The 14121-nt window shown below is 41.7% G+C and overlaps 2 protein-coding genes across 4 annotated transcripts in view; both read left to right on the top strand.

Moving 5' to 3' along the window:
- Positions 1-8336, top strand: part of LOC133549846 (zinc finger protein 462-like) — a 36829-nt gene extending 28493 nt beyond the window's left edge. For all 3 annotated transcript variants that reach the window (XM_061895705.1, XM_061895688.1, XM_061895697.1), the window contains exons 9-10: positions 1279-2059; positions 7763-8336. In XM_061895705.1, coding sequence (XP_061751689.1) covers positions 1279-2059; positions 7763-7884 — 903 coding nt within the window. In that variant the 3' untranslated portion in view covers positions 7885-8336. The remainder of the gene's footprint in view (positions 1-1278; positions 2060-7762) is intronic.
- Positions 8337-8452: 116 nt separating this feature from the next.
- The window catches only part of mfsd10 (major facilitator superfamily domain containing 10), a 34412-nt gene continuing 28743 nt past the window's right edge, over positions 8453-14121 (top strand). The window contains exon 1 of the mRNA XM_061895677.1: positions 8453-8609. The gene's annotated coding sequence lies outside the window, so the exon portion shown is untranslated. The remainder of the gene's footprint in view (positions 8610-14121) is intronic.

Genomic DNA, 14121 nt, shown 5'->3' with positions numbered 1-14121 from the left:
AGGTGGCGACTTGTCCAGGGTGTACCCCGCCTTCCACCCGATTGTAGCTGAGATAGGCGCCAGCGCCCCCCGCCACCCCATAAGGGAATAAGCGGTAGGAAATGGATGGATGGATGGATGTGTTTTTAATTTTGTGATCGGAGCCGTGTCAAAGACCATTTTTTTTGCATGTAGAAACAGACAATAAAGCCATATTCTTTTCTATTTTATTTTATTCAACAGGCATCACCTTATAAAGGCGTGCACACACTCTGCTCTCATGAAACGTCTCTCAACTGCATATGCCAGCGATTTTAAGTTGTTGGGTTTTTTTTTTAATTAACATCCCTAATAATGAATTAATTTATCAGAGGAATTCGATGTACTTTTCTGGCAAGGTAACGAGTAACTATAATTATTGTTTTTTAAATGTAATATGTCAAACACGGCCTATGACACAAAAGCAATTATTTTGTTGCGTTCGGTTAACTTATTGGATCAGTTTTAACATCTGAGGGGACGGCGTGGCGCAGTGGAAGATCGGCCGTGTGCAACCCGAGGGTCCCTGGTTCAAATCCCCACCTAGTACCAACCTTGTCACGTCCGTTGTGTCCTGAGCAAGACACTTCACCCTTGCTCCTGATGGGTGCTGGTTGGCGCCTTGCATGGCAGCTCCCTCCATCAGTGTGTGAATGTGTGTGTGAATGGGTAAATGTGGAAGTAGTGTCAAAGCGCTTTGAGTACCTTGAAGGTAGAAAAGCGCTATACAAGTACAACCTATTTATCATTTATGTAGAAACAGACAATAAAGCCATATTCTATTCTATTCTATTCAACAGGCATCACCTTATACAGGCGTGCACACACTCTGCTCTCATGAAACGTCTCTCAACTGCATATGCCAGCGATTTTAAGTTGTTGGGTTTTTTTTTTATTAACATCCCTAATAATGAATTAATTTATCAGAGGAATTCGATGTACTTTTCTGGCAAGGTAACGAGTAACTATAATTATTGTTTTTTAAATGTAATATGTCAAACACGGCCTACGACACAAAAGCAATTATTTTGTTGCGTTCGGTTAACTTAACACATTAGATCAGTTTTAACATCTTTACTGAATCAAAGTGGTGATCTCCTTTTTTGAGTCCACCGCATTTGCACTGTATCTGGGAATTGCTATGCTTTGCTGTGATGTAATAACCAGCGTTATTTTTGGAAGTACGTGGAATTTTTTCGCGTCTAAGCATGATTTCCCCAGCGAATCTCAGTTTAAGCTGATGCTCGCTTGTTTGTGCAGGTTGTCAGGAACCACGAGCTTGTGGGCCAGGTCAATTTGGACCAGCTGGAGATGAAGGGCAACGAAGAGGAGGAGGAGGAAGAAGAAGAAGAAGAGAGGTCCAGCGTGGAAAATGAGGATGTTTTTACGGATTCCAACCAAGCAACAGAGAGAGACTCTTGTGAGCCTGCACAGGATGTTGTGAGGATGGAGAAAAGGATTTGTAAAGATAAGAAGATGCAGGAAGAGGAGAGTGGGTCGTCTAGGACAAACCCAGAAGAACCAGAGAACAATTCTGACCTCCAAAGTGGGCACGGAAGCTTTACACAAGAAGAAGGAAAGGAGGACGCGGAAGGGAGCTCCGAAGAAAGCCACAAAGCTGGCAAGCTGAGCCTGAAGTCCCTCCAGGACAAGACGCGGGTGGAAAAGGAAATACTGCGCCACATCCCGCAGCTGGAGGAGGACCGCAAGCTCCACACGCGGCAGGAGGAAAGCATCAGCGTGCGTCGGGTCATCTTCCCGGACGTCAAGCGGGAAGTCGACGGAGGCTGCAGCCCTTTGAGGGAAAACGTCTCCCTGAAAAGCACCAGAGACAACAAAAGGAAGCTGGGTGACTCTTGCTATCGCACGGCAACGGCAAATGAAGGATGTCCGCAGGGGGAAAGGAGCCCCGTCGCGCCGAAGGAAGGACAGGACGAGGAGGATAAGAAGACGAGACGAGGGGAGCTCCAGGAACTTCAGGAGAATGAACGAGCAGGAAAGACGCTTGGGCCGAAAAGTAAGGACCTAGAAGTTTTCGGAGGTAAGAGCTTCAGCTTGGTAGAAGTTCCTTCATCAATTCATAATGACTTGTATATGGTTATTAGTTTTTTGGAACTGTGGACCAGCTCTATACTCTCGGCAGGGTTCTTGAGGGTGCATGGGAGTTTGCCCAACCAGTCTACATGTGCTTTGTGGACTTGGAGAAGGCATTCGACCGTGTCCCTCGGGAAGTCCTGTGGGGAGTGCTCAGAGAGTATGGGGTACCGGACTGTCTTATTATGGCGGTCCGCTCCCTGTATGATCAGTGTCAGAGCTTGGTCCGCATTGCTGGCAGTAAGTCGGACACGTTTCCAGTGAGGGTTGGACTCCGCCAAGGCTGTCCTTTGTCACCGATTCTGTTCATAACTTTTATGGACAGAATTTCTAGGCGCAGTCAAGGCGTTGAGGGGTTCCGGTTTGGTGGCCACGGGATTAGGTCTCTGCTTTTTGCAGATGATGTAGTCCTGATGGCTTCATCTGACCGGGATCTTCAGCTCTCACTGGATCAGTTCGCAGCCGAGTGTGAAGCGACCGGAATGAGAATCAGCACCTCCAAGTCCGAGTCCATGGTTCTCGCCCGGAAAAGGGTGGAGTGCCATCTCCGGGTTGGGGAGGAGACCCTGCCCCAAGTGGAGGAGTTCAAGTACCTAGGAGTCTTGTTCACGAGTGGGGGAAGAGTGGATCGTGAGATTGACAGGCGGATCGGTGCGGCGTCTTCAGTAATGCGGACGTTGTATCGATCCGTTGTGAAGAAGGAGCTGAGCCGGAAGGCAAAGCTTTCAATTTACCGGTCGATCTACGTTCCCATCCTCACCTATGGTCATGAGTTTTGGGTCATGACCGAAAAGGATAAGATCACGGGTACAAGCGGCCGAAATGAGTTTCCTCTCTCCCTTAGAGATAGGGTGAGAAGCTCTGTCATCCGTCAGGGACTCAAAGTAAAGCCGCTGCTCCTTCACATGGAGAGGAGCCAGATGAGGTGGTTCGGGCATCTGGTCAGGATGCCACCCGAACGCCTCCCTAGGGAGGTGTTTAGGGCATGTCCAGCTGGTAGGAGGCCACGGGGAAGACCCAGGACACGTTGGGAAGACTATGTCTCCCGGCTGGCCTGGGAACGCCTCGGGATCCCCCGGGAAGAGCTAGACGAAGTGGCTGGAGATAGGGAAGTCTGGGCTTCCCTGCTTAGGCTGCTGCCCCCGCGACCCGACCTCGGATAAGCGGAAGATGATGGATGGATGGATGGAGAGATGGCATTTGGAAGTTTTTTGCAACATTCTAAAATACTCCACTTCCACTTTTACATACAGTACAGGCCAAAAGTTTGGACACACCTCCTCATTCAAAGGCTTTTCTTTATTTTCATGACTATTTACTAGGGATGCACCGAAATGAAAATTTGTGGCCGAAGCCGAAACCGAATAAAATTTGAGCGCTTGGCCGAAGGCCGAATACCAAATACCGAATAATAAATGCAGTTTTTCACAACTTTTTTATATTGCATAAATAGCCTAGAATAAATTTTTAGACATCCATCCATCCATCCATCCATTTTCTTCCGCTTATCCGAGGTCAGGTCGCGGGGGCAGCAGCCTAAGCAGGGAAGCCCAGACTTCCCTCTCCGTAGCCACTTCGTCTAGCTCTTCCCGGGGGATCCCGAGGCGTTCCCAGGCCAGCCGGGAGACATAGTCTTCCCAACGTGTCCTGGGTCTTCCCCGTGGCCTCCTACCGGTTGGATGTGCCCTAAACACCTCCCGAACCACCTCATCTGGCTCCTCTCCATGTGAAGGAGCAGCAGCTTTACTTTGAGTTCCTCCCGGATGACAGAGCTTCTCACCCTATCTCTAAGGGAGAGAGGAAACTCATTTGGGCCGCTTGTACCCGTGATCTTATCCTTTCGGTCATGACCCAAAGCTCATGACCATAGGTGAGGATGGGAACGTAGATCGACCGGTAAATTGAGAGCTTTGCCTTCCGGCTCAGCTCCTTCTTCACCACAACGGATCGGTACAACGTCCGCATTACTGAAGACGCCGCACCGATCCGCCTGTCGATCTCACGATCCACTCTTCCCTCACTCGTGAACAAGACTCCTAGGTACTTGAACTCCTCCACTTGGGGCAGGCACTCCACCCTTTTCCGACACCATTTTTAGACATGTTTTTCAAATAAAGTACATTATTATTGAATATTGACATTTTTTAATATTAGCCTTTGCCTTTCAAAAAAAGCACAGTTTTTCATTTCTATTAGGCCTTCAAACAAAACATGCATTCCAAAAATAAAAATAAAGTGCATTAAAGTGGATAAACCCACAACAAATGAATTATTGTCCTTTTGGCAAAAGTCTGCTTTAGCCACAGTAGATATGCTAATAATGTCAACAGAAGGCTCAAGTAAATCTCAATTAAGTGTGTGCTTGTAACCTCATACACTTATACAGGTAGCCTACACAACAGGCTAATAATGTAAACAGAGGCCCCACTAAATCTCAATAAGTGTGTGCTTGTAACCTCATACACTTATACAGGTACACAACACATCCCAGGCCAGAACAGATTTGTCAATAACAGTACTTCAGCTTCAGAATAAAAAGAAGGAAACTAACTATGTATAAAACAATTTAAATTGAACACTGCACGTTGGTTGATTGCGTCACCGCGTCGAAAAATTGCGTCTTTGCGTCACACCCCACTATTCGACCTTGCTTTTGACTCATTCCACCGAAGGCCGAATGTGGCCTTTTTTCGCCATATTCGGCCGAATATATTCGGTTTCCGATTAATCGGTGCATCCCTACTATTTACATTGTAGATTGTCACTGAAGGCATCACAACTATGAATGAACTCATGTGGAGTTATGTACTTAACAAAAAAAGGTGACATAATTGACAACATGTTTTATATTCTAGTTTCTTCAAAATAGCCACCCTTTGCGATGTTTTTTTGCTTTGCACACCCTTGGCGTTCTCTCGAGGAGCTTCGAAAGGTAAGTCACCTGAAATGGGTTTCACTTCACAGGTGGGCTTGAAGCTCATGGAGAGAATGCCAGGAGTGTGCAAAACAGTAATCAGAGTAAAGAGTGGCTATTTTGAGGAAACTAGAATATAAAACATGTTTTCAGTTATTTCAACTTTTTTTTGTTAAATACACAACTCCACCTACTCAGTGGTGTCGTGGTTAAGAGTGTCCGCCTTGAGATCGGTGGGTTCAAGTCATACCAAAGACCATAAAAAATCGGAGCCATTTCCTCCCTGCTTGGCACTCAAGCATCAAGGGTTGGAATTGGGGGTTAAATCGCCAGAAATGATTCCCGGGCGTGGTCACTGTTGCTGCTCACTGCTCCCCTCACCTCCCAGGGAGTGATCTAGGGCAGTGGTCCCCGACCTTTTTGTATCCGCGGACTGGTCAAAGCTTAATAATTTGTCCCGCGGCCCGGGGGAGGGGGTCCTTTTTTTCTTTTTTTTTCTTTATCATGAAAAAAGGAGGTTTTTGTGGTTGGTGCACTAATTGTTAGTGTATATTGTGTTTTTTTATGTTGATTTAATAAAAAAAATCAGCAATTTTATTTTTATTTTTATTTTTTTTAATAAAAATGAATAAAAAATTATTCTGCGGCCCGGTGGTTGGGGACCACTGATCTAGGGTGATGGGTCAAATGCAGGGAATAATTTTGCCACACTTTGTGTGTGTGTGTGTGTGTGTGTGTGTGTGTGTGTGTGTGTGTGTGTGTGTGTGTGTGTGTGTGTGTGTGACAATCATTTTAACTTTAACTTATGTGTTCATTCATACATTCATAGCGTTGATGCCTTCAGTAACAATCCACAATGTAAATAGTCATGACACGTATATTGTAGCGTCCCGGAAGAGTTAGTGCTGCAATGGATTCTGGGTATTTGTTCTGTTGTGTTACGGCGCAGATGTTCTCCCGAAATGTGTATGTCATTCTTGTTTGGTGTGGGTTCACAGTGTGGCGTATATTTTTAACAGTGTTAAAGTTGTTTATACGGCCACCCTCAGTGTGACCTATATGACTGTTGACCAAGTATGCGTTGCATTCACTTGTGTGTGTGAAGAGCTGTAGATATTATGTGACTGGGCTCTGTACTTCTCCGTACACCGGCGTTTTGAAAAGTGAAGTGAAGTTAATTATATTTATATAGCGCTTTTTCTCAAGGGACTCAAAGCGCTTTACATAGTGACACCCAATATCTAAGTTACATTTAAACCAGTGTGGGTGGCACTGGGAGCAGGTGGGTAAAGTGTCTTGCTGAAGGACACAACGGCAGTGACTAGGATGGCACAAGCGGGAATCGAACTTGCAACCCTCAAGTTGCTGGCACGGCCACTCTACCAACCGAGCTATGCCGCCCCGACGAAGTAGCGGGGGTGTACATTGTAGCGTCCCTGAAGAGGTAGTGCTGAAAGGGGTTCTGGGTGTTTGTTCTGTTGTGTTTATGTCGTGTTACGGTGCGGATGTTCTCCCGAAATGTACTAGTCATTCTTGTTTGGTGTGGGTTCACAGTGTGGCGCATATTTGTAACAGTGTTAAAGTTGTTTATACGGCCACCCTCAGTGTGACCGGTATGGTTGTTGACCAAGTATGCCTTGCATTCACTTGTCAGTGCGTGTATAAGCTGCATATATTATGTGACTGAGCCGGTAAGCTGTTTCTATGTAGGAAAAGCGGACGTGACGAAGTGAAGTGAATTATATTTATATAGCGCTTTTCTCCAGTGACTCAAAGCGCTTTACATAGTGACACCCAATATCTAAGTTACATTTAAACCAGTGTGGGTGGCACTGGGAGCAGGTGGGTAAAGTGTCTTGCTGAAGGACACAACGGCAGTAACTAGGATGGCACAAGCGGGAATCGAACCTGCAACCCTCAAGTTGCTGGCACGGCCACTCTACCAACCGAGCTATGCCGCCCCGACGAAGTAGCGGGGGTGTACATTCTAGCGTCCCTGAAGAGTTAGTGCTGAAAGGGGTTCTGGGTATTTGTTCTGTTGTGTTTATGTCGTGTTACGGTGCGGATGTTCTCCCGAAATGTACTAGTCATTCTTGTTTGGCGTGGGTTTAGAGTGTGGCGCATATTTGTAACAGTGTTAAAGTTGTTTATACGGCCACCCTCAGTGTGACCTGTATGGTTGTTGACCAAGTATGCCTTGCATTCCCTTGTCAGTGCGTGTATAAGCTGCATATATTATGTGACTGAGCCGGTAAGCTGTTTCTATGTAGGAAAAGCGGATGTGACGAAGTGAAGTGAATTATATTTATATAGCGCTTTTCTCCAGTGACTCAAAGCGCTTTACATAGTGACACCCAATATCTAAGTTACATTTAAACCAGTGTGGGTGGCACTGGGAGCAGGTGGGCAAAGTGTCATGCCCAAGGACACAATGGCAGTAACTAGGATGGCACAAGCAGGAATCGAACCTACAACCCTCAAGTTGCTGGCACGGCCACTCTAAGAAACGAGCTATGCCGTCATAAATTATACTTTTATAAACCGATAATTTCCAATATCACATTTTAAAGCATTTATCGGACAATAATATCGACAGTCCGATATTTACAGGCATCTCTATTTAATAATTTAGGACCTTTAACACAAAAGTAGCACTGTTAATACATATTGTTTTCACAATAAAGGCTGCCTTGTTAACCCCTCACCTTTTAATAAAACCCCTCTTTCTCGATGCAGGTGCGTCAGAGATGGGGCACGCTGCTGCTCCCGAGGAGAAGACGTTCCCTTGCGAGTTGTGCGGGCGAAACCTCCGAAGCAAATCGGAGCTGCAGAACCACGCCGCTCGCCACGGAATGTGAGAAGACCTCAAATCCAAGAAAAACAGGCCCAAAGTATCGAAACACTATTTCTAATACACCGAAAGACATTTCAGATGTCCTGCCTTTAAAATGTTTTCTACATTTTAAACATTTTCTAAAAGAACGTGTTTTTTTTTGTTTTTGTTTTTTAATGTAAGATATTAGGTTATCTTCAGTAGAATAAATAACGCTTGGAAAACAGCCGTTAAATGTCCGACATGTTTATTTAGTTCTCCGTTTTAGGATCCTCATGTGATAAACAAGTGTACTACTGTGTAAAAAAAAGAAAAAAATACTAACAAAAACGTGATATTTTTAATTTTTTCCAACATTTGGACAAAACTCCCAAAACCTCTAGTGATACTGTTGCTTTCAAGTACTGTAGTACATTTGTAACTTTGTCTCGTCTCACATCCTGCAAATAAAAAAACTTTTTTTTTTTTTTTTTTAAAGGTTTCAGTGTTTTATTTAACAAACTGAATTGTGTTATTACATTTTTTACTAGTATCTGGTTTCGTGGATCAGTGGAAGAGGCGCGCGGGCGATCCGAGCTCCGTGAACGCCTCATTTCATCAACGTGTTGTTACGACACCAGTGAGACATCCGAATGTAAACCGACACCGCTTCCTGGTACGGACTTCACGATTAATAATGGCGCGGTGAGAGAAGGAGCAGCGAAAGGACTAAGAAGAAGAAGACGTTTCTCCTCATTTTATGTAAATAATGTAAGTATATCCACGCTGCTTCCTAGCTTGGTTTAAATCTGAGCGAAGGAGGCGGGGGAGATGCTCAATGACGTTCACGAAAGGCGGAAGTGGTCGATACAACTTTAATTACATTTACAAATTTTTGGGGGATTTAAAACATTCTGTTCGGACAAAACACACGGTTAACTTATTCAGCCTGCGTGTACAATCTTCTTTACACTTACGCGTTCGCGACTTTTGTTTCCTGGTTCATAAACTAAGTGGGCTAAACGCAGAGGTGGGTAGAGTAGCCAGAAATTGTACTCAAGTAAGAGTACAGTTACTTTTGAGATTTATTACTCAAGTAAAAGTAGGGAGTAGTCACCCAAATATTTACTTGAGTAAAAGTAAAAAGTATGTTGTGAAAAAAACTACTCAAGTACTGAGTAACTGATGAGTAACCTGTTTGTTTAATTAATACGGCAACAAATAATGCACAAAAACATAAAAATAGTAATGAGCAAATTCATAGCCAGGAATATCTCTTAAGCAACTAAAACAATAATATATATTAAATAATAAATCATGAAAATAAAGATATTTAAGGCAAATTGAGCCACAATAACTCAGTAGGCATTCATCGATTGATTGATTGATTGATTGATTGATTGAAACTTGTATTAGTAGATTGCACAGTACAGTACATATTCTGTACAATTGACCACAAAATGGTAACACCCCAATAAGTTTTTCAACGTTAAGCAATTACTTAATAAATGACCAAGTTGAGGTGATCTACCTCATATATATATATATATATATATATACAGTATATAATTTATAGTTATTTATTTTGCCGTTTTTGTTGACATATTAAAGGTGTTTTAATGAATATACATGCATGTTTAACATATAGATTCCCATCTTTAATGAGGACAAGAATATAAGTTGGTGTATTACCTGATTCTGATGACTTGCATTGATTGGAATCAGACAGTATAGTGCTGATTTTTTATTTTTATTTTTTTATTTTTTTTCCCCCTTGGCCTCAGTCTGCACCCCCTCTCCAAGGCCCAGGCTAAGACTGATTTTTTAAAATTTCATTTTAATCTTCTATTTTCCCCCCCGCCCCCTTGTTTACCTGTATCTCATCTTTTTTTGTAAGGGGCGCTGGAAGCCGGCAGACCCGTCAGCGATCCTGTTCTGTCTCCCTGTAATGTTTGTCTGATCTTGAATGGGATTGTGCTGAAAATTGTAGTTTTCCTGAAGGAACTCTCCTGACGGAATGAATAAAGTACTATCTAATCTAATCTAATCTAATCTGATAATGTCCACATTTTCAAATGGAGGAGAAAAAAAGTTCCTCTTTTCTGTCTAACACCACATGAAAGTCGTTGGTTTTTGGCATCTTATTTGTCCAGCTTCCATATTCGTTTTTATACACTTTACAATAAATACATTGGCGGCAAACTCCGTAGTTATCTAGCTTGTATGCTCTGGCTTTCGGAGACTCTTATTTTGTTAGCGCACTAAGCGCAGGCGCGATGGAGCGGCGCTTTTATTGTGAAAACAGGAACTGTGCGATCAGTTTTAGGCTTTTGACGGGAAGTACGGTTGAAGTAAAAAGTGTCTTTTTTCTTTTACACTTTTGATTGATTGATTGAAACTTTTATTAGTAGATTGCACAGTACAGTACATATTCCGCACAATTGACCACTAAATGGTAACACCCCAACAAGTTTTTCAACCTTTTTAGGTCGGATTCGACGTCTGAAGGTCACGTGACCGCCTGGTTTTGTTTGATTGGTCCAACGTCACCAGTGACTGCATTTGATTGGTGAAACGCGGGCATGCGTAGTTCCTACTTCGAATGCGTGTCTGACAAAATCAAAACAAACAAAGCGTGCATTAACAGATCGATAAAAAAAAAGTAGCGAGTAGCGAGCTAATTGCAGATAAATGGAGCGGAGTAAAAGTAGCGTTTCTTCTCTATAAATATACTCAAGTAAAAGTATGTTGCATAAAAACTACTCTTAGAAGTACAATTTATCCCAAAAATTACTCAAGTAGATGTAACGGAGTAAATGTAGCGCGTTACTACCCACCTCTGGCTAAACGTCAAATACCGGTATTTGAAAAATCAAACAAACAATCAAGCGCTCCTGTTAAATAGACCATCTTTGACAAGCATTTTTTACTGTGGATCCCTAAAACCTTTGGAGCGTTTCATATAGGCTAACTTTGTATTACACTTGACGTCACAAATTGGAGGAAAACAATCAAGAGCTCCTTGATTGAAACTTTTATTAGAAAACAATCAAGCGCTCCTGTTGAATAGACTATCTTTGACAGGCATTTTTTACTGCGGATGCCTAAATCCAGTGGAGTGTTTCATATAGGCTAACTTTGTTTTATACTTAATGTCACATATTTGAGGAAAACAATCAAGCGCTTCTGTTAAATAGACGATCTTTGACAAGCATTTTCTACAGTGGATTCCTAAAACCAGTGGAACGTTTCATATAGGCTGACCAGGTTATACACTTAACTAACATGTTTGAGGAAAACAATCAAGTGCTCCTGTTAAATAAACAATCTTTGACAAGCATTTTTTACTGTTTATCGCTAAAACCAGTGGAGTGTTTCATATAGGCTGACTTTGTTTTACACTTAACGTCACATATTTGAGGAAAACAACCAAGCGCTCCTGTTAAATAGACGATCTTTGACAAGCATTTTTTTTTTACTGTGGATTCCTAAAACCAGTGAAGCGTTTCATATAGGCTGACTTTGTTTTACACTTAACGTCACATATTTGAGGAAAACAATCAAGCGCTCCTGTTAAATAGACGATCTTTGACAAGTTTTTTACTGTGGATCCCTAAAACCTTTAGAGTGTTTCATATAGGCAAACTTTGTTTTACACTTAACGTCACATATTTGAGGAAAACAATCAAGCGCTCCTGTTAAATAGACGATCTTTGACAAGCATTTTTTTTTACTGTGGATCCCTAAAACCTTTGGAGCGTTTCATATAGGCTGACTTTGTTTTACACTTAACGTCACATATTTGAGGAAAACAATCAAGCGCTTCTGTTAAATAGACGATCTTTGACAAGCATTTTCTACTTTGTATCCCGAAAACCAGTGGAGCGTTTCATATAGGCTACTTCGTTTTCCACTTAACGTCACATATTTGAGGAAAACAATCAAGCGCTCCTGTCAAAAAGACGATCTTTGACAAGCAATTTTTAATTGTGGACCTCTAAAACCAGTGAAGCGTTTCATATAGGCTAACTTTGTTTTACCCTAACGTCACATATTTGAGGAAAACAATCAAGCGCTTCTATTGAATAAACGATCTTTGACAATTTTTTTTACTGTGGATCCCTAAAACCTTTGGAGCGTTTCATATAGGCAAACTTTGTTTTACACTTAACGTCACATATTTGAGGAAAACAATCAAGCGCTTCTGTTAAATAGACGATCTTTGACAAGCATTTTCTACAGTGGATTCCTAAAACCAGTGAAGCGTTTCATATAGACTGACTTTGTTTTACACTTAACGTCACATATTTGAGGAAAACAATCAAGCGCTCCTGTTAAATAGACGATCTTTGACAAGCAATTTTTAATTGTGGACCTCTAAAACCAGTGAAGCGTTTCATATAGGCTAACTTTGTTTTACCCTAACGTCACATATTTGAGGAAAACAATCAAGCGCTTCTATTGAATAAACGATCTTTGACAATTTTTTTTACTGTGGATCCCTAAAACCTTTGGAGCGTTTCATATAGGCAAACTTTGTTTTACACTTAACGTCACATATTTGAGGAAAACAATCAAGCGCTCCTGTTAAATAAACAATCTTTGACAAGCATTTTCTACAGTGGATTCCTAAAACCAGTGGAGTATTTCATATAGGCTAACTTTGTTATACGCTTAACGTAACATGTTTGAGGAAAACAATCAAGTGCTCCTGTTAAATAGACGATCTTTGACAAGCAATTTTTAACTGTGGACCTCTAAAACCAGTGGAGCGTTTCATATAGGATAACTTTGTTTTACACTTAACGTCACATATTTGAGGAAAACAATCAAGCGCGCCTGTTAAATAGACAATCTTTGACGAGCATATATTTACTGTGGATTTCTAAAACCAGTGAAGCGTTTCATATAGACTAACTTTGTATTACACTTGACGTCACAAATTGGAGGAAAACAATCAAGCGCTCCTGTTTTGATTGATTGAAACTTTTATTAGAAAACAATCAAGCGCTCCTGTTGAATAGACTATCTTTGACAGGCATTTTTTACTGTGGATGCCTAAAACCAGTGGAGCGTTTCATATCGGCTAACTTTGTTTTACATTTAACGTCACATATTTGAGGAAAACAACCAAGTGCTCCTGTTAAATAGACGATCTTTGACAAGCATTTTTTTTTTTACTGTGGATTCCTAAAACCAGTGAAGCGTTTCATATAGGCTGACTTTGTTTTACACTTAACGTCACATATTTGAGGAAAACAATCAAGCGTTCCTGTCAAATAGACAATCTTTGACAAGCAATTTTTGTTAAATAAACTATATAAGAATTTTTTTTTACTGTGGATCCCTAAAACCTTTGGAGCGTTTCATATAGGCAAACTTTGTTTTACACTTAACGTCACATATTTGAGGAAAACAATCAAGCGTTCCTGTCAAATAGACGATCTTTGACAAGCAATTTTTTACTGTGGATCCTTAAAACCAGTGGAACGTTTCATATAGGCAAACTTTGTTATACACTTAACGTAACATGTTTGAGGAAAACAATCAAGTGCTCCTGTTCAATAGACGATCTTTGACAAGCATTTTTTACTGTGGATCCCTAAAACCAGTGGAGCGTTTCATATAGGCTAACTTTGCTTTACACTTAATGACACATATTTGAGGAAAACAATCAAGTGCTCCTGTTAAAAAGACGATCTTTGACTGGCATTTTTTTTTTTTTTACTGTGGATCTAAACGTGTTAAAAACAAATATTGTTATTTATTGAACACATAAACCTCAGGCTTAGGTCAGGCTGATTAACCCTTGTGTGGCGTTCAGGTCTGTGGGACCCGTTTTCATCTTTTGATTAAAAGAAAAATGATACAATTAATTAATTTTTCTAACTGAGACTCATTGACTTTTGGCTCATTTTCTGTGAAGAACATATATCAGAATACATATTTAATGACCAAAAAAACCATACACCCCCCTACACATTTCTGTTACATATAAGATGTCTGGGTCCACTGGACCCGGGGCTAATAGAAGTGTGGAAATTGATGTTTTGTGTACCACACACACTCAAACACACAGGCACAGCAGGCCTAGACAAGATGAGGACAGAGTGTAGGTACACAGGACATTACAGGGTAAAATGTGCGACAAAAAGAGAGCAGACCGTGTGTGGGAACCGCAGGTGCAGAAACACAAAAGAAGAAACCCTGTGGGACGCAGAAACTGGCAGAGAAATTTTTCCGTGCAACGTTAATATTGTTGTTACTCAGCCGGCGTTTGTGG

Source organism: Nerophis ophidion, linkage group LG01 (assembly GCF_033978795.1).
Source record: "Nerophis ophidion isolate RoL-2023_Sa linkage group LG01, RoL_Noph_v1.0, whole genome shotgun sequence".
Taxonomy (NCBI): domain Eukaryota; kingdom Metazoa; phylum Chordata; class Actinopteri; order Syngnathiformes; family Syngnathidae; genus Nerophis; species Nerophis ophidion.
The sequence above is the reverse complement of the archived record's forward strand: the minus strand, read 5'-3'. Positions and strand labels throughout refer to the sequence as shown.